Source organism: Pongo pygmaeus, chromosome 4 (assembly GCF_028885625.2).
Source record: "Pongo pygmaeus isolate AG05252 chromosome 4, NHGRI_mPonPyg2-v2.0_pri, whole genome shotgun sequence".
Classification (NCBI taxonomy): Eukaryota; Metazoa; Chordata; class Mammalia; order Primates; family Hominidae; genus Pongo; species Pongo pygmaeus.
In genome coordinates, this window is record NC_072377.2 from 1,842,552 (window position 1) to 1,860,042 (window position 17,491).

The 17,491-nt window shown below is 59.8% G+C and overlaps 1 protein-coding gene across 3 annotated transcripts; it reads right to left on the reverse strand.

Moving 5' to 3' along the window:
* Positions 1-279: 279 nt before the first annotated feature.
* Positions 280-10,358, reverse strand: IRX4 (iroquois homeobox 4). 3 transcript variants are annotated; one of them, XM_054489624.1, is made up of 7 exons: positions 9,913-10,026; positions 5,667-5,811; positions 4,879-5,130; positions 3,820-3,929; positions 2,947-3,024; positions 2,385-2,713; positions 300-1,674 (listed from the first exon to the last, which is right to left on the reverse strand). In XM_054489624.1, exons 2-7 carry the CDS (start codon positions 5,709-5,711, stop codon positions 857-859), a joined length of 1,632 nt encoding a protein of 543 aa, XP_054345599.1. In that variant the 5' UTR covers positions 5,712-5,811; positions 9,913-10,026; the 3' UTR covers positions 300-856. The 3 variants fall into 3 exon arrangements, with proteins under 3 accessions (XP_054345596.1, XP_054345598.1, XP_054345599.1); XM_054489621.1 differs by lacking the exons at positions 2,947-3,024; positions 9,913-10,026 and adding an exon at positions 10,112-10,358 and having other exon boundaries at positions 280-1,674; XM_054489623.1 differs by lacking the exon at positions 2,947-3,024 and having other exon boundaries at positions 280-1,674.
* Between the last annotated feature and the right edge of the window lie 7,133 nt (positions 10,359-17,491).

Consider the following 17,491-nt stretch of genomic DNA (forward strand, 5'->3'; position numbering starts at 1 on the left):
TAAAATCTAATCAAAGAAATCCCTATTTTTTCAAACTTCTGGAGTTGGGTGATGGAAAGTAGGAGTTTTGGGTCTCACACCCACTTCTATTAGGGAGCTCAGCAGAACCCTCAAACTCTACAGCGACGGTTCTTTTAAAAGCGGCTTAAAGTCTTGGGTTGAACCAGCTGCTTTTGGGGAGTGGAGTCTGGGTCAGTTCCTGCTCCCCACTCCTTCCCTCCCGGATTAGCACCGCTTTCCCTCGGGAATTCTCAAATCTCCTGGTTTTAAATGTGTTCATTTTGCAATACAAACACCATCACTCGGTTTTATTGGTTGTGTTATATTAGCCTCTGAAGCAGGCAATTATTGGTGTGAACATACATCTTAAAAAGCATCATATTATGGAGTCAAGAGTGTGCAAGAGTCAACTCAGTGCAAGTGCTGTTGGTGAGCATTATGTGCTGAGGATGAAATCGGAGGCCCGACAGGCCCAGGAGGCCTCACAACCAACACCGCATGCCTCACGCCCAGGGGACAGCAGACCACGCTTCAGAACGGAACCGCCTTCTCCATGTAAACTTTTGACGTAAACTTTATGCTTCAGGGTATCTGGCCTCTTCTGCTCCGAGAGCCTCTCCTTCCGCGTCCCAAATTTGGGAATGGCCCGGCCGGGCTCAGGCCCAGGCGGTAGAGGCCCCGGCGTGGTAGCGCCGGGATTGTCCATGTTCCCAGGAGTCCAAGTTCAGAAGCCCCCTCTCCGGTGGGTTGGCGGCTTCGCGGTGGCCGCGCTAGTCTTCCTCTGGAAACTCAGTAAAAAGAGTCGGCGCCTTCCGCCTGAGCGCGGGTTCCCTCCTGGGCTCGGGACGCGCCCGCCTCAGGCGCAGAAGGGTTTGCCGCCGGCCTTGGGCAGGGCGAGCAGCTCCCTGGCGGCGCCCGCAGCCGGGGCGTCCTGGGGCGCCGCAGGCGGAAAGGCGCGGGGCAGGGGTGCAGTCAGCACGTTCGCGCCCGACCCCAGCGAGCGTCCCAGGGGCCCGGGGTCCAGGAGGGCGCCCTTGGCGGTGGCCCAGGCCTGGTTCAAAGTGCTGTGCCTGAGGATGGGGTCGTGGAAGACCCCGTCCACCCAGTTTCTGAGACTGGTTACCGGGGAGTCCTGGTGCCTGTCCAGGGCGCCAGAGAGGGGAAGGGCCACAGACGGGGACGTGGTGGGCGCGGAGGACACAGCCGCAGGGGCCAAGGGACCTTGGCGCTTGAGCATGCACGACGGAAACTCAGTCTGGCTCAGGGCGGTGGCGGCGGCGGCGGTGGCTGTGTGGGCCAGGGACCAGATGCGCGGCTTAGCCTCCAGGCCTGCCGACGCCCCCGCCGGCACAAACCCCAGCTTGGCCTCGCAGACCTGAGGGCCGCCCTCTGCGCCCGGCAGTGGCTCCGGCCCGGCCGCCGCGCTGCGGAGACAGCTCCGGGCCCTCTCCAGGTCCTCGTCCAGAGCAGCTCCGCCACCCGCGGCCAGAGGCATCCGGAGCGCGCCTGAGGCCTCCTTGACCGGGCCGTCGGACGCGGCGGGGACGCGCTCCAGACCTCCGTCCAGGGACTGGAAGGGCGGCTTCAGCTCGCACGCCGGCGGCTCTGCTTCCAGCGGGTCGAAGTCGTCCAAGTCACTAAGCTCCAGCTCCTTCTCCTCTTTGCTCACGGGCTCTGCGGGAGAGAATGCGTGGCCAGTGGAGGGAGAGGGTTGGCAGGTGAATCAGACCCCCTGTCCGCGTCCACCATTATGAGGCCTGATCCAGACGCTAGGAAAAGCACTAGGGGCCTTTCTTCGCGTCTCCCATTTCCTCCAGAGGCCACCAGGTCACAAACTGGCAACACAGGGGCCTCCAATGGGGGAGGGGGTGTCTAATTTTTTTTTTTTTTGAGACGGAGTCTCGCTCTGTCGCCCAGGCTGGAGTGCAGCGGCGCGATCTCGGCTCACTGCAAGCTCCGCCTCCCGGGTTCACGCCATTCTCCTGCCTCAGCCTCCCAAGTAGCTGGGACTATAGGCGCCCACCACCACGCCCGGCTAATTTTTTGTATTTTTAGTAGAAACGAGGTTTCACCGTGTTAGCCAGGATGGTCTCAATCTCCTGACCTCGTGATCCGCCGGCCTCTGCCTTCCAAAGTGCTGGGATTACAGGCGTGAGCCACCGTGCCCGGCCTAATATTTTTAAACGTGATTTGAGTTCCTTTAAATGCTCAGGGGTCACCACCACAGTCCCTACATTGGTAGCCTGAGGCAGAACCGGTTTGCACGGTGACTGCCTAGGAATGGGGCTCGGCGTTTGGGACCCCCAAGACGTCCTAGAACCGCAGAGAAGCCACTGTGCCTGCACCCCAGGGCCTCAGCCCCCAGAGACAACCTCCCAACCCACCTGCGTTCTTGGAGCTCTTCAGGGGCTCCTCCCGCGCCTCCTCCTCGCCCCCCTCCTCCTCCTCGCCCTCCGCGTAGGGCCGCTTCTCATCTGTGCACTTGTTCCGCGGCGGCCACGTCATCTTGTTCTCCTTCTTGAGGCGCCGGCGCGCGTTGGCGAACCAGGTGGAGACCTGTGTGAGGGTCATCTTGGTGATGATGGCCAGCATGATCTTCTCGCCCTTGGTGGGGTAGGGGTTCTTGCGGTGCTCCTGCAGCCAGGCCTTGAGCGTGCTGGTGGTCTCGCGCGTGGCGTTCTTGCGCCGCGTGCCGCTGTCCATGGTTCCATACCTGGAGACAGGCTCTGCAATGGGCTCAGGCTGGGCCCTCTGGGCCCCGGGCATCGCGGGCATAGGGGTGGGGGTCGGCCAGGGGCATGCCAGGATGGGCTTTGCTTCCCCGTCGTGGGGTTGTGGCCATGGTCATAAGGCCCAGGTAGGACCCAAGCCCCAACCAGGTGCCGCTGCCTGTTGGCACTTGTCTTCTGTGGCCAAAGGGCAAAGATTATATTTGACTAAGCTCACAGGGAGCCTGGGCTCCTTCCCAAGCCAGAGAGGTCCCGGCCAATTCCTTTATGGGGATGACCGCCTACCCCTTTGATCCTCAAACCATAAAAAGGTATAGACATGTGAGCCCACACCCTGAGATGTAACACCTGTGGCAGGAAGGGTCATTACTGCCCAGGAGGAGAAAGCACCCAAGGGGCCTAAGTGTACTTTCTTTGGATAAATTTGTAATGGTTGCATTGAGGAGGATGGGGCATGCTGTCCAAAAGTGGGCCAGAAGAGCCAGGAGGGCCACCAGGGGTTGCCCGCTGTTCCCACTGTAGGGGCAGTGTGGACACTCAGAAGGAGGTGCCCAGAGTCTGCAGAGCGGGCTGCCTGGTGAACTGGGCCTTCCAGATTCGACTTCCCTGAAAGCTGCCGCACATCGAGGACTTCTGGGGCCCAAAAACGTGGGGGATGGGGAGACTGGGGAGCATTTTAACCATGGCTGTGCAGGAGAAGGTTGGACAGGAGGCTGGACCCCACAGACCACAGCATCAGGTCATGCCTGACCTAGGAGTGTCTCTCTTCCTGCCTCCCGCCTTCCAGAAAGGGGGCTTGGTGGTGGAGGGGAGTTGGTGACCGACAGTGCAGAGGGCCCATGGTGGTGGAGGGGAGTTGGTGACCGACAGTGCAGACGGCCCGTGGTGGTGGAGGGGAGTTGGTGACCGACAGTGCAGAGGGCCCCTGGTGGTGGAGGGGAGTTGGTGACCGACAGTGCAGAGGGCCCATGGTGGTGGAGGGGAGTTGGTGACCGACAGTGCAGAGGGCCCGTGGTGGTGGAGGGGAGTTGGTGACCGACAGTGCAGACGGCCCCTGGGGCTAGCGCTGGTTAGGGGGGTGGATCCTCACCTGTCATAGGGGCACTGGCCCAGAACCGGCTCGTAAGGGTAGTAGGCAGCAGCGGCTGGCGCCAGGCCCCCATGCGCAGATCCCGAACCGTCCTTGGAATCAAAGCTGTTCTGTGGGAGCCAAGAGTCTGAGGTCGCAGTTTCCAGGGAGGCGACCCCACTCCAGCCTCTCTCCTAGGAGCTCCCCACTCCCAAAGCCTTGGCAAGGATTCCTGGGCAGCCCTACGCCCAGGCAGGAAGGAGCTATTTCTCGCTTGCTTTAAAACCTGGTCTCCCAAAGGTGAAGTGGGGATGTTCTGAGTTGCAGAAGCAGTGTGTGGTGGGGCGGGGGTGGTGGTGTGGGGAGTGGGGATGTGGAGTAGGAGGAAAGTGGAGGGAAGCGAGAAAGAACTGGGGGCCGGCAATAGGGGGCAGCTGGGAGAAGGAGTGGGGATTGGAGGGTCTGGGGATGCCCTGGGGATGCACTCAAGTGGGGAGGAAAAAGGGGTGGGGAAAAGGGGAGGGACTGCTGAGCGAGGGGATGGAAGCCAGGAGCGGAGAAGGGAGGAGAGAAATGGGGAGGCGCAAGGGGTGGGGGAGGAGCAAGGGTGGGGGAGGAGCAAGGAGGGGGAGGAACAAGGAGGAGGCGAAAGCAGGGCAGAGGGAGGAAGAGGGAGATAGGAGGGATGAGTCAGAGAGGGGCTGGGAGGACAGGAAGAGGGACTCCGGGAGCCTGAAGGAGGCGGGGAGAGGAGAATGGTGTCGGGGAATGAGGGAGGGAAATCTACCAGGAGGGAAGAAGCGGGAAACACACGCAGACCGAATCTGCCAGCTGATGAAGATTTAGTAGGGAACCAAAAACAAGAAACGCAGTGGCCACCTGTCGGGTCACCCCGTCCCAGGGGGTGGGGGTGGGGTTCTGAGGGTCTCGGCTGGGAGGCGCAAAGTTGAAGGCAGCCAAGGTGAGCGCCTCCCCTCTGTGACAGTCTGGGGACCCGGGCTGGTGCGCCTACTGGGGCAAAAGTGGGCTTGGCAAATCGAGGGCCAGGGGCAGGGCAAGGGCTAGGGATGCCCCCCTTACCAGCGAGTAGAAGGCGGACGCCTCCGAGCCGTAGGTCACGTAGTTGCCATAGCCCTGCGATCCGCCATAGGGACCCCCATAGACGCCCAGGGCCGCGGCCGAGTTGAGCTCGTGGCGCGCGGTGGCCAGCAGCCGGCTCTCGTAGACCGGGCAGTAGACCGGTGCCTGGGCCGAGGCGGCGGGCCCGGAGTCCGCCAGCGTGCGGCCGCCGGACTCGCAGCACGTGCTCAGGGAGTTGGTGGCCATCAAGAACTGCAGAGAGAGGCCGCGAGGACGGGCGGGAAGCCGGGCTGGAGGCTGGGGCCCTGGGCCTTGCCAATCCCGTGCGCTGCCTACGGGGGCGTGCCCCGAGTCCCCCGGGGCCTCCCGCAGTCCACACCAGGCTGCTAGCCCCTTTCCACTAGCTTCGCCGCGTCTGGCATCCTCCGCCACGTGGGGCCCAGCCGAGCACCTCCACCCTTCCCGGGAGGGTTTCCAAGGCCTCTGAGGCCATTTGCGCGCCAAGCCTTCCCCAGGGGCTCCTTGGGGTCCTAGGACTCCCCTGGGGCACAGCCTGAGCCTTATGGGTCAAACATCAGGGAACCCGGGCCCGGCGCGTCGGATTTTCTTAGCGCCTCGACCTTTCCCCGGGGTTTTGGGGAGCAGGGGTTGGGCGTGAGGGGCGCGCGACCCAGGCCTTGCTAGCTCGGAAGCCACAGGCAGTCGTAGGTCGGACACCCCCCCCCGCCCCCGCCCCATCCGCCCTACCGGCACCTGCGGTGGCCTGGGTGGGGCGGGGCTCCGCTTACCTGGGGAGCCGAGGAGTAGGGGTATCCAAACTGCGGGTAGGACATGGCGGGCGCGGCCTGGGGCGGACGGGCGGGGCCTGCAGGGTTCTGCGCGCTGGGGCCGGCGTGGCGCGGCCACTGCTCCGGAGCTGCAGGCTTCTAGGCGCTGGGAGGGCGAAGCAGGAGAGCCGGTTAGTCCATCCCTGCGCTCCGCAAACTTTTCTAACCGGGTAACAAAGTGAGCCGCGGTGGCCGCAGCGATTCTTTTAACTTCGCATTCCGGAGGCTCGAGGGGGCTCTGGGACAGAGCGGCCTCGCAGCGGCGACAGAAATACATATTTTACAAAAAAGAAAAAAAAAAAACGAGTCGCGCGAACCCGTCAAGTCAGATGTGCGCGGCTTGAAGTGGCGGAGGCTCTGACGTCAGCCCCACCTCGCGCAGCCCGGCCTGGCCGCAGACTCGCCGGTCACTCGCCCGCGGCTCAGGCCGGGAGGGGCCAGGACAGTCCCGGCCGCGCGGTGGACGGAGGGGCCATTCCTCCGGGCGTTAGCAAATAAATTCCATCCGAGTCAATATCGCCCAGCGAACGGTGTTTCTCTTTAGTCACCCGAGAACGAGAGGCACTTTTAATTAGAAATTAATTAATGAGCAGCTGCTCCTTCCCGCCCCACTGTAATCATTCGTCTCAATTACAAATGAGACCTATGAAAGGACACGCTGAAGATGTAATCAACAGTTAAAATTAGCCCGGCGCTGCGCAGGCGGCCGGCCCGGCCTCGCGCTGGCGCGCTGTGCTCCGAGTGGCAGGAAGGGGCTCGCAGGCGCCCCGCACGCGTCTCGTCACTATTGTTTAATCGAGAATCTGCAACGCCTCCCGCCGGTTTCCACCCTACGCCGGAATGGACTTTCAGAACCCACTGCGGCCGCAAGACAGCCCGCAGGAGCCGGTCAAAATGCCCTCAGGTGCGTGGGGCTTCGGGGCCTTAGAGCCCGACACCCTGAGACTGGCGGCCCGAGGGCTGTAGGGCCGCCCCGGGCGCGCGCCCACCGGCTTTGCACCTCTGGGCAGCCGAGTGTCGCGGAGAACGCCCCATCTTCTCCACTGCGGTCTTTTAAGTTCCCGCTCAGCCCACCGCCCCCGCCTCTCCTCCCCGACTTTCCTCCCCCATCCCCTTTCCGCCGGCCGCGCTCCGCCGGCTTCCCCCTGCCCCTCGCGGCTAAGCCGGGGACTGCCGGGCCGCCCTGCGCGCTCGGAAGAGCAGGTTCCTCAACCCAGGCCCCGGCCCCTCCCGCTAAGCTCGCCCCTCCCGGCGCCCCGCAGGGCTGGCTGCGAGGGAGGGGGCTTTGGGTGCCTGGCGGAGGCGCCCTACCCTGTCCATTTTGCCCAGCTTTCTGCCTGGGGCCCACGGAGCAATCGGAAGAGGGGACCGAGCGCCCACCCCAGGACTCCCACAGCCAGTACCCTCTCTGGGACCTTGCCCAAGCTCAAAGCGGAGGCCAGTGAGCAGGCGGCAAGGGGGCGCCCGGGCCATCCCGAACCCGTTCCCTGCCTTCTGCACCATCGCCCTCCGGGACCGGGGCTCTCCCGGGTTGCCCTCGCCCCCTGAGCCTGCCTCCCGTGGTAAGTTGGGAAGGAAGCCGTGCAGGGCAGCGTTGTGCAGACTTGCTCAGAAAGATTCCTGGGTTCAGACCTGTGAATCGCCCCAGGGTCACCCTTTAATTAATGATGACGTCCTCGCCCTCTCCCCAGCTGCAAGCCTGCCTCCCAGAAACGAAATCTGCCCGCTCTTTTGACAGCTCGGTTGAAGGTGATTGATGACTATCTGGAGACCACAGTACACATCATATAATATCTGCTGCGTAATTGCTTTAATTTACAGATGAAAATACGAGTTCTCCGATCGCGTTGGACCGGAGCGGGCCACGTCCGAGCTGCTTGCAGAGGGAAACCATTGGAAATAATGAATAGCCGCTCCATGCAAATTATTCAGACAGTTTAGCATCGGTAGCCGCGAGAAATATATAAAGAACACGAGTCAAATGACATTAATAATTGTTTCTGAATTCTGTATTGATTTCGCGGCAGGCCGTGTTTATTTCTTTCTCACCTGAATCGCTAATATCACCTTCCTGTAAATAATAAGAAACTAGCCACCGGGGTTTCTCGCTAGAAATGAATCTCTCAACCCCTTTCCCTCTCCTCCTGCTCCTCCCCTCCCCCACCCTCCTTCCTCCCCTCTCCCACCCTCCCTCCTCCCAACTCCTTTCAGTTTTCTGGCTTTTCCTGAGCATCCTCCTACTTCCCATTATTTATTGTTTACAAACTACTCGCTCTCTCCAGGTAATGAGGCCGGGCTGAAGGAGGGGCGTGAGCCCAGCCGGGCCAAGGGCTGGGAAGGGGAGTAGAGACCCCCAGAGGGGAGGCATTCAGCTGCGGCTTGTCCTTTCCTCACCTATACCCGGGGACCTGGCCACGGCGAGTGTGAGCGCTCAGCCGGCTGACGGGGAGAGCCAGGGCCCAGGGGCCCAGCCAACTACGCCCTGCACCTCGGGGCTCTAGTGGAACAGCTCAGCCCACCCAGACCTGAGGCTGGTGCATTTCCTTCCTTCCAGACCCGGCGGGGGCTTAACTGGAGCCGAAGCCCCAGAACAGGCGGCCATTCATCTTCTGAGCAGAGTCTGGGAGAAGCAGCCTCCACTTCCCAGGGCAGCCAGTACGTGGGGGCCCTTTCGGGGCTTCCTTTGACCACCACCGCCACCTTCTCCTGTTCTCTTTTGCCTTTCCAGCCTGTGTGCATAAATCGACGCTCCAGTCCCCACTAGCGGGCGACCCTTTCTCCCTGACCCAGAAACCTGGCCTCTGAATCGGCTTTCCCAGGCCGCCGCACACACACGCTCCACTTCCTGCCCGCCAGCAGGCCCCAGCGCCTGGGGTCCGGGCCCAGTCACAGTCACCCTACCTCGGGAAGCTCGCAACTGCCCAGGAGGCCTCCTGACCCGCCCGGCCTCACCCAGGCCCCACTACTCATTCCAGGACACAGGGTCAATCCAGCCTGTGGACTGGCGACCACCGGGACATCTCACTGACACCCTGTAGCCTGGCCTAGGCCCGCCTGCCCAAACCGGGGATTCTCACTGGGCCACCCCTCTCCCATAGAAAATACTGGAATATTTTCCAAGTGCCTTCACCAAAAGGCCTAGCCTGGAGCGGAGGCACCCAATGTCCCTTTTACCAGCGATAGGACGCTCAGCATCTCAGGTATCAGCTGAACGCGTTTGCATAGACCCGGAGTGCTGAGGCTTCCTCCCTCTAGGGACCCCCGGTACTAAATACACCCGTGAGCAGGTGGGCCAGAAGTCACCCAGCTCCCGGAGTACACAGCACCAGCTCAGCTTCGGGGAGATGAGGTGCTCCCGCTGGCCTGGAGCGCTCCGAAGCAGCGGAGGACCAAGGCCGGAGCAGGCTGCAGGGGAGGCAGGGGATGGTCAACCCCTAACGCCAAGCGCAGGCGGGTCACCTATTTTGACGGGGTTACTGTTGGCCGTCGGAACCACGGAAGGCCTCCGGGGAGACAGGCCGGGCCCTGACCCTTCTTCGGCCAGCCTAGCCCTGGTGCTTCAGGAGTTACCCTGGGGGCCACCAGTTCCCCGCACCAAGAGCTCGTCCGGAGGAAGCTCCTTCCAGCCCAGAGAAGTTGACTCCAGCCAAAGGCGAAGCCGGGAGCCCAGGGCACCAGGCAAGGGCCTTTCTTTCTGAGACCTGGGGCCAGAGACCTTGGGGGCGCCTGTGCCCGCCCACTGCTCGGGACACCCGGCTGGGGTGTGGGGCTGAGCCCTCACGGTCGCTGACGCCGCATTGGCGAACCTCGAGGTTGGCAGGTCATTTCTTCACAGCCCATCCCCGAGACCCCCTCGAAGCCAGCGGTAGCAGTAGGTGCCACAGGGACAAGCGTTGAATCTCTGGATTCCCAACCGCCCTCCATTGGGGCCCGCGGCCCTCTCCCTCCTCTCTCCCGCTGCGACACCGCCGCTTGTTCCCTGGGTACTGCCTGAGGCTGGACGGAGTGCAGTCGGGGCGTCCAGGACTCAGGCCTGGCCACTCCGAGCCCCCCACCCTCCGCCCCGCGCCGGCCCGCGCACCCTGCTTCCCGCAACTTGCAGCAAACGCAGCGGCCTCTGGAGAGCCTACCGGCGGGTAGCAAACTTTGTCCCCTCAAGCACAAGAGCAATCCTCGCAAAGTTTGTGCGGCGGAGCTCATTCCCTACCTGATCTGGGGAAGCTCCCGCCCGCGCCGTGTGGCTGCCAGGGCCGCGGGGAGCAGCTCGCAGCCCGGGACGTACCGGGGAGTCGCCGCAGCCGCCTCCGCCCGCGCCCCTCGGCGGCCGCGCGGAGCCTCCGCCTCCTCGGAAGGGGGGAGGGGTCTCGGAACCCCGGGGCGGGGGCGGGAGCGGGGACCTCACCTACCTGCGGTGGCGCTGGGCCAGTCCCGGCAGCCCGCCAGGGCTCCGCGCGGAAGCTCGGCGCGCGCGCTCCAGCGGGGAGCCGGCGACAACTAATGGAGACATTTCCAGGCGGAGCACCTGGCGAGCGGAGCGCGTCGGCGTCCCCAGGCGCCGCGGTCGTCAGCCGAGCCCGCACCGGCGTGACGTGGGCGAGCGAGCGCGCTGCTCCCACCCGGCCGCCCATTAACGCTTTCTCCCGCGGGCGCCGCGCTCTTGCCAACTTTCCCCTCCGTCCGGTCTGCGCGCGGCGCACCGGGTGCAGGAGCTGGGGTGAGGGCGCCCCAGGTGCCAGCAGGGGCGCTGGGAGCTGTTTGGGCGGGGACGTAGGGCTCCGGGAGGTCACACAGCCCTAACAGGACAGTGGGAAGGCGCGCGAGCCAGATTTGGCCAAACGCTAAGCTCGCTGCGGCCTCGGGCCCTCGGGCCCTCGGCCCACGGGGCCCCTCTCCCCGTTTGGGCTGCCCCACCCAGGGACGCTTGGGAACGGCGCGAAGAGCCCGGAAATAGCCACGCTTGTCGTCGGCCCGGTTTCCCTCCCAGGTCTTAGTATTTCCCCCCTCCCCCATCCCCCAGGGCCTGTGGAGGGCGAGGCTGCTGCTCCAGCCTGAGCCACCCTCGGAATTGGCTGCAGGGCGCTCAGATCCTGCCTTTCTTCCCCTGCCACTCTCCCAAGCCCCTCCGTGCTAAGCGGCCCAGTTCTGGGTTCTGTCCTGGTACCCACACTAGTCCCTACCCGGCTCACTCTCAGAACAGCAGGCTGTGGCAGGGGCAGAGCCTAGGTGCGGGCACCAGGACCCGGGCAAGTGGGCGTGAATGGACCACAGTGATAAGCCGCCGGAAGGCCAATGAGTCTGTGACCTGCCCGGGCTAAGGGGGGCATGCCCTGGTGGGGAGCCCGGTCCCAGCCGCCAGGGTTGGGGGAGGGCATGGGGGCTGGACCTCTGGCCTGGGGTCAGACTAGGGCTGGAGGTGGGTCTTCCGCTTCTGCAGCCTGAGGCCAGGACCCAGTCAGCGAAGATGGGCCTGCGTGCAGCTGGCCCTGCCCCTCCCTCAGGGAGCTGGGGGCCCCCTACCCTGCCCCCGACCCCTCACCCCCGCAGCCGGGCACAGGTCTGTTTGTCATCCACAGAGCTGCTGCTCTGCAGAGGTCAAGACAGGCCCGGAAGGGAAGCTGGAGCAGCAGGTGACCAGAGCCAGAAGGGACTGGAGGATGATGCAGCCCCAGGGCTCCTGGGGGATGAAGGAACTAGGGCCCTGAGAGGGCCACTCTCCCAGGCACTGGCCTGGCTGGGGCTGCAGACACGCCTCCTGGTTCCCATGCTGCCCCCATTAGTGGCGATGTGTGGGGCAGGGCAGCCTCACTCCTACCTGGAGGATGTCCTTTTGGGCAGTGCCATGGGGCATTTGGGGCAATCCTCACATATACTTACTTTCTTCCTTTATTCTACCCTCCTCCTCCATCATTTTTACTTCAAAGAACCATGAACTTGTTTCTTGTCATCTGTGGTCATGCAATGACATTTGAGATTTGTTGACTTGGACAATCTCTGAAAAAGTTATTTGCATCGTTTTCTTCAGCTCTCTCTGTAGCTGCGGGAAAGGGAACAAGTCTCTGCTTGCCTCCCCATTGCACAGGGAACCATCTTTGTCTGCAAGCCTTGCTCATCCTTCTTTTCCTCCACCCGTGGGGCTTCCACGGGGAAAGAAGAGGGCCCAGAGTGTCCAGCCCAGATGCTGCATCCAGAGCTCCAGGGGCTCCCCTGGGAAGGACGAGGCTTTGGTCTCTGGCCTGCTCTGGCAGCAGGGAGGTGGAGCGGGCCATGAGGCATGGTGCAGACCGTGCGTGTGAGTCGCCAGTGCAGCCCATGGGCGGACTCTGGGGCACCGGGAAGGGGACTCTGGTTCTAGGTCTCTTCCTTCCAGCTTGCTTCAAAGCGTGGGAGACAGATGGGCGGGAGCGGGAGTGCCCTCCGTGTCAGATGGAATCATCCTCCTTGGGAAGTGGGGACGGCGTCTTCAGTTCCAGCCAGAAGGAAGTTGAGGCCCAGCAGGCTCCACCCCGGAAGGGAGAGGAGACCCCTCGGTGCCGCACTGGTGATCTTGGCAGGCCCTTCGGGACCAACAGGGACAGTGCGTCAGGACTGCCTGCAGGCTCATGTGGACTTAGGTTCTTGTTCAGGCTCAGTGGAAGCAAAGCGTATGTGCCTTCCCAACCTGACTTCACGCAGTGAACTCCTTTCACAGGCACTGCGGCCCCTTCAACAGCAGCAACAGTGGCTAAGAGGCCCTGAGGCCCACAGATGAGGAGCTCAGGGTCACTACCCACCAGAAAGGGCTCCACTGCTAGGATCTTCATAGCTCAGAGACTGTCAGGCATCCTCTGAAACAACCCCGCCTCCCATCCCTAGCGAGGCTCCGTGTGTGACTTTGTCCCCTTCCCTGGAGGGCAGGGCCAGCGGTGTCTTCCCCCACCATGGTGCTCCATCCTTAGCACAGGTCCTCTGCACACTGCCAGGCCTGACCTTCCCCTGATATCCTGACTCAAGCAACCGTGGGCATCTGCAGCTGCCCTCTGCCCCTCAGCCCTTGACCTTGTGGGCAGGGGAGCTGCCCCCACCCTCCTGCTGAGTTTCCAGGCCCTCCTGGGCTGGCGCTCTGAGGAAACGATGGAAATTCCCAGGTCTTGGCCAGGAGGCCTGGCAGGGAACATTTGTCTGGGGCCTCCAAGCGAACAATCAATCCAGAAAGTCTGTCTGCAGCCTGGGCCACCCCTGCAGGGGAGTGTCCTCCAGGGCCGGCTGTGCCTGGCCTCTGCTCCGTATCCTGCTCCCCCCATGGATCCTCTTTCAATCCCTCTTTTGTTCTTCCTGCTGGCAGGGCCCCCAGAGTGCAATCTGAAATAGAAGTCTTTGTGCCCCCAGGGCTTGGCCATGCTGCCGCCTCCTCCTCCTCACCTGGATGCTGCTGTAACATGCACAGGCATCTGGGGTGGAGAATGCCATCCTGGATTGTCCTGAGGCATGGTCCTAACATGGACCCGGTGCCTGTTGTCACCAAGGGCCCCACAACCTCGTCTTCTCCACCCTTTCCAGAGACCCAGGAGGGGAAGGAGGCCCTTCCCCAGGCCAAGGAGAAGGCCTGGGAAACCTGTCTGAAGTGAGGATGGTCTCCAAACATCCCTGGGCACTAGTTCCCAGAGATGCTCTTGTCCTTGGAAGGCTGGTCCTGACATAGCAGAAGGGCAGTGTTTGCAGGGTGTAGCTCCTTAGGGGTGTGGCGTGGACAGCAGTGTCTTTCATCTCCGGAAGCTCCCTGAGCTCCTGGCTGCTTCAGGGGGTCCCCAGCCTTGGGCTCCAGCCAGTGCTGCAGGGGCAGCCTCCCTTGTACAGCACAAGGGCAGACACAGTGAGTTTCTTTCTCAAGCAGAGTGGCATCTGGGTGGAGATGGTGCTGTGTGGCCAAGGATCAGTGGTGCGCATGGCTGCTGCAGAGTGACCACCAGTGGCTAGCTGGGGGTGGAAGCTTGAGCCCCTTTCACTCTCCTTCTCCTGCTGTCCTGTCCTTGTGAGGCTGGAATGAGGCCAAGGGAGCAAAAGTTGAGAAGTTATTTATTTCTCCTCTTTTCAGGATGAAGAAACTGTGTTCATAATACTGAAATGCATCAGCAAATTTTAAGAAGGCCTCATTATTAAAAGCGAAAGGCTATTAGTTCCAGCAGTGTCTGCAGTCTGTATATTTAAATTTGAAATATTTACCTGGCACAACCTCAAATCATGAGAACCCCAGCTAGAAGAGACATCCACATGAGATTAAGTTATTTTAAATTGTAGAAAAAAGCAGCAGTATGTACGACTGCCAAGTGACTTGAATATTGTTTTGAATTATTTGATGTAGCATTAAGAGAACCTTCGGTAGGTAGAGAAGAAATGTAAAAGTATATCTTAAATGCAATTACTATTTGCATATTGTTATATGTGGTAGGAACCTCAAAAATACCGAACTATAGATGCAGGAGAGGCCCTGAAACCTGGGAGCTAATGGGGTCTCCTGCCTGGAATTTGCAGGGAGGTTACATTCCTGAAATGAGAATGTATGAGAAACAGCAGAAATGAGAAACAGCATCACTGCTTCCTGAGGGCTGTTACTGACATGAACGATTCTCTAGTACTTGTATGCAAAATGTACTTTAATAAATAGAAGGTGACAAGACACCACGTAGCATCTTCATGGGTCAGTACGTAAATAGAAGAGAACAAGAGGCAGAGCCCTCCTAAGGGTGACCTTTGTCAGCCCCAGCAACGCGGGCCTGGGTGCCGCCCTCAGGCCGAGTTCTCTGATACTAGCTCTGTCCTGCCACGGCACGGCATTGTGACCTCTTCCCTGTACTCCCCAGCAGGGCTTTGGGGAGGTCCGTGATACTCACCTCCACTTCTCTGATGCCCAGAAAGAGACAGGCAGTGAGGGAACATGAGTGCACGTCGAGGCACCACGTTTTGTCGTTTGCGGTGAGGAGCTGGCCTCTGCACCTGGCTGCCCTTTGAGCCTGGGCGTGCTCCCTTTAAGGGCTCATCCAGGAACATGTACCAGTGACCCAAAGATGGTCCTAAAAATTAAAGCACGCTCCCTGGTCTCACAGACATCTGGGGAGCATTCCTTATCCTAAGTTAAACCTCAGTGCTGGCGGTGGCAGCGTGCCTGCAGTGACCAGTATAATGCACCCAGCATTTAATTACCGTGGCAGTAAATCTTGCATGAATATCCTCCAGGAGTTAGCTGATTTTTATATAAAAAAAATTTCAGAGTATTTCTTGAAATTCAATTAATTGAAGGCCCCAGATAAAAGGAATACATTGTTAATGGCTATAAAATAACCCTGAGGGAGGAGACGGAGTGCAGAGCCTGACTTCAAAGTGTAGCAGAAATACTCACTGTCTTACTTTAAAAGTATTCAGATCAATGAATCAGTTAAAATTACTTATACGCTTAGCAACCTTTTCATTGACTGTTTGAAAATGACAGAAAGAGAAGCTCTTATTGTCTATGATATGAAAGCTCCGGAGGAGAAACTGTAGTTTTGCCACTTGGTCAGGAGCAGCATCAGGACCAGACCTGGAGGCTCAGGGCTTTGTGAAGTGGGGACACCTCTTCCCTTTCCTGCTAGGAGGTTGTAGGAGGGTCCTGGGGCTGTCACAACAAAGAATCACAACTGGAGGCTTCAGCAACAGAGCCTCGTGTTCTCCCAGTTCTGGCGGCCAGAGGTCTGAGATCCAGCTGTGGGGAGGGCTGGTGCCTCTGAGTCTAAGGCTGGGACAGAGCCTCGGCTTTTGGCCAAAGCCATTCAACAAGTCTGTCTTCTGCCATGGTGGCTGCCGGCAGACTGTGGAGTTCCTAGTGGGTGCATCTCCCCAGCCCCTGCCTGCATCGTCACCCCTGTGTGTGTCTCTGTGTCCATACTTCCCAGTTTTATAAGGACCCCGGTCATCTTGGATTGAGGCCCATCCTTCTGCAGTAGGACCTCATCCTAATGGATGACATCTGCAGTGACCTTGTTTCCAAATAAGGTCTCATTCTGACAAAATGGGGTTAGGACTTCAACACATGAGTTTTTGGGGGACACAATTCAACTCAGAAGGGTCCCCTGCAATGCCACTTCTGGGGCAGAGTCCATATTTTTGGCTTGAACTCCCTTCGTCCCTGACTTCCCAAGGGCTCCCAGCTTTCTGGTGAGCCCCGCACAGCCCTGTGGGTAGTGAGGCCCAGCATGCTTTCTCCTTCCTTCCTTTCTGTTTTATTGCTGTCGGACACGCTGCATGGTTGATTGGCTGTCCTTACCTCCCTCCTCTGATGAATGAATGCTCCCTGAGGGCTGTGTGTTGCATTTCCCTGGGACAGTGCCCTGCACCACTTAGTGGGCGCTCAGTGACCATCGCATGAAGGAGGAAGTGTATGTGGCATCTCCAGGAAATGCGAGCAAAAAAGAAAGAAGCAGCCGCGCCTCCGTAAGGCAGAGACTCTCGGGAGTCATGGATGGGGAGCCCGAGACTGTTCATTCAACAGGTGTCTATGGAGTGCGTGCATGTCCCGGGCACTCCCGCTGCCTCTTCGATACATCGATGAAGGGACAGGAAGCAGGAGCTCATGGGCTCTCAAAAGAGACACATAACACTATCAGCACTATGAGAGAGTGAATGCACAGCAATCTAGCCTCACCACACATAGCACGGGCGCATCCACCTGTGTCCTGCTTGACGTCCTGGGCCCCGCCCTCTCTACCCAGTCTATTCTCTAGATTCTGTCCATCCTTGCACAAGCTGGTGGGGTTTTTGCTGAAATTACTTTCTGGAGAAGTTTGTGCCGCTTCCGTGGCTTTAGTTGGGGTTCACTCTGTCATATTACATACGTACTGCAGGTCTTTCTGAGATGAGCCTTCTGTCTTAACCTCCTGCTGAGATGGCTGAAAAACAACAGACCCTTCGTGTGACCAAAATTCTCTGACCTTGGATGTTTCTGAGGTCTTCTTAGCTCCACCTTGCCTTTTTCACCAGATCACGTGTTTGACAATGCTTTAAAGTCATCTCTGAGCTTGAGTCTTTTGCCATCTGGGGGCACTGAACGTGTTCTGTTGCCAGTCCTGGCTCTGTTTTGCTCTCTCCTCTAGCATTTGACCAGAAGCAGCAGGAGGAACCATGTGGTACCTTTAACATCTCGGAAGTCACCTGTGATGCTGCTTCCCGCATCACATCACACCACATCTCCAGCATCATTGCAGGAGATGCTGCAGCCGAGTTTCTGCCACCCTGTGAAGATCCCAGCACCATGCTCCCCATTCTTGCACAGCCTCTCTGCAGCATGCTCAGGTCTGCGTTTTTGCACACATTCTGCTTGAAGTTCTTCTGGCTTTCTCTATCCTGGTTCTCAACCTTTTCTGGCTTCTACCTGCTGCTAGCTCTCAAAGCCACTCCCGTAGCTCTGGGATTTGTTACAGCAGCAGACCGCTTCTGGTTGGTGCACTGCTTGTCTATTGCTGCATGACAGTATTACAAGAAACCTAGCTGATTTCACACATTTCACATCTGATTTCTGTGGGTCAGGGATGCAGGCATGGCTTTGCTTGATCCTCCCCTCAGGCCTCTAAGGCAGCAATCACCGTGTTAGCCAGGGCTGGGCTCTCAGTGGGGAGCTTGACAGGGGAAGGGCTCCTGATATGGTTTGGCTCTGTGTCCCCACCCAGATCTCATCTTGAATTGTACTCCCATAATTCCCACATGTTGTGGGAGGGACCGGGTGGGAGATAATTGAATCGTGGGGGCGGTGTCCCCATACTGCTCTCCTGGTGGTGAAT

Coding starts and splice junctions, on each gene's coding strand:
- IRX4 (XM_054489624.1), bottom strand. CDS start 5,711: ATGTCCTACCCGCAGTTTGGATACCCCTACTCCTCGGCTCCCCAG. Junction 5,131..5,666: donor CCTACTCCTCGGCTCCCCAG/GTAAGCGGAGCC, acceptor CTCTCTCTGCAG/TTCTTGATGGCCACCAACTC. Junction 3,025..3,819: donor GGCCAGTGCCCCTATGACAG/GTGAGGATCCAC, acceptor TTATGGTTTGAG/GATCAAAGGGGTAGGCGGTC.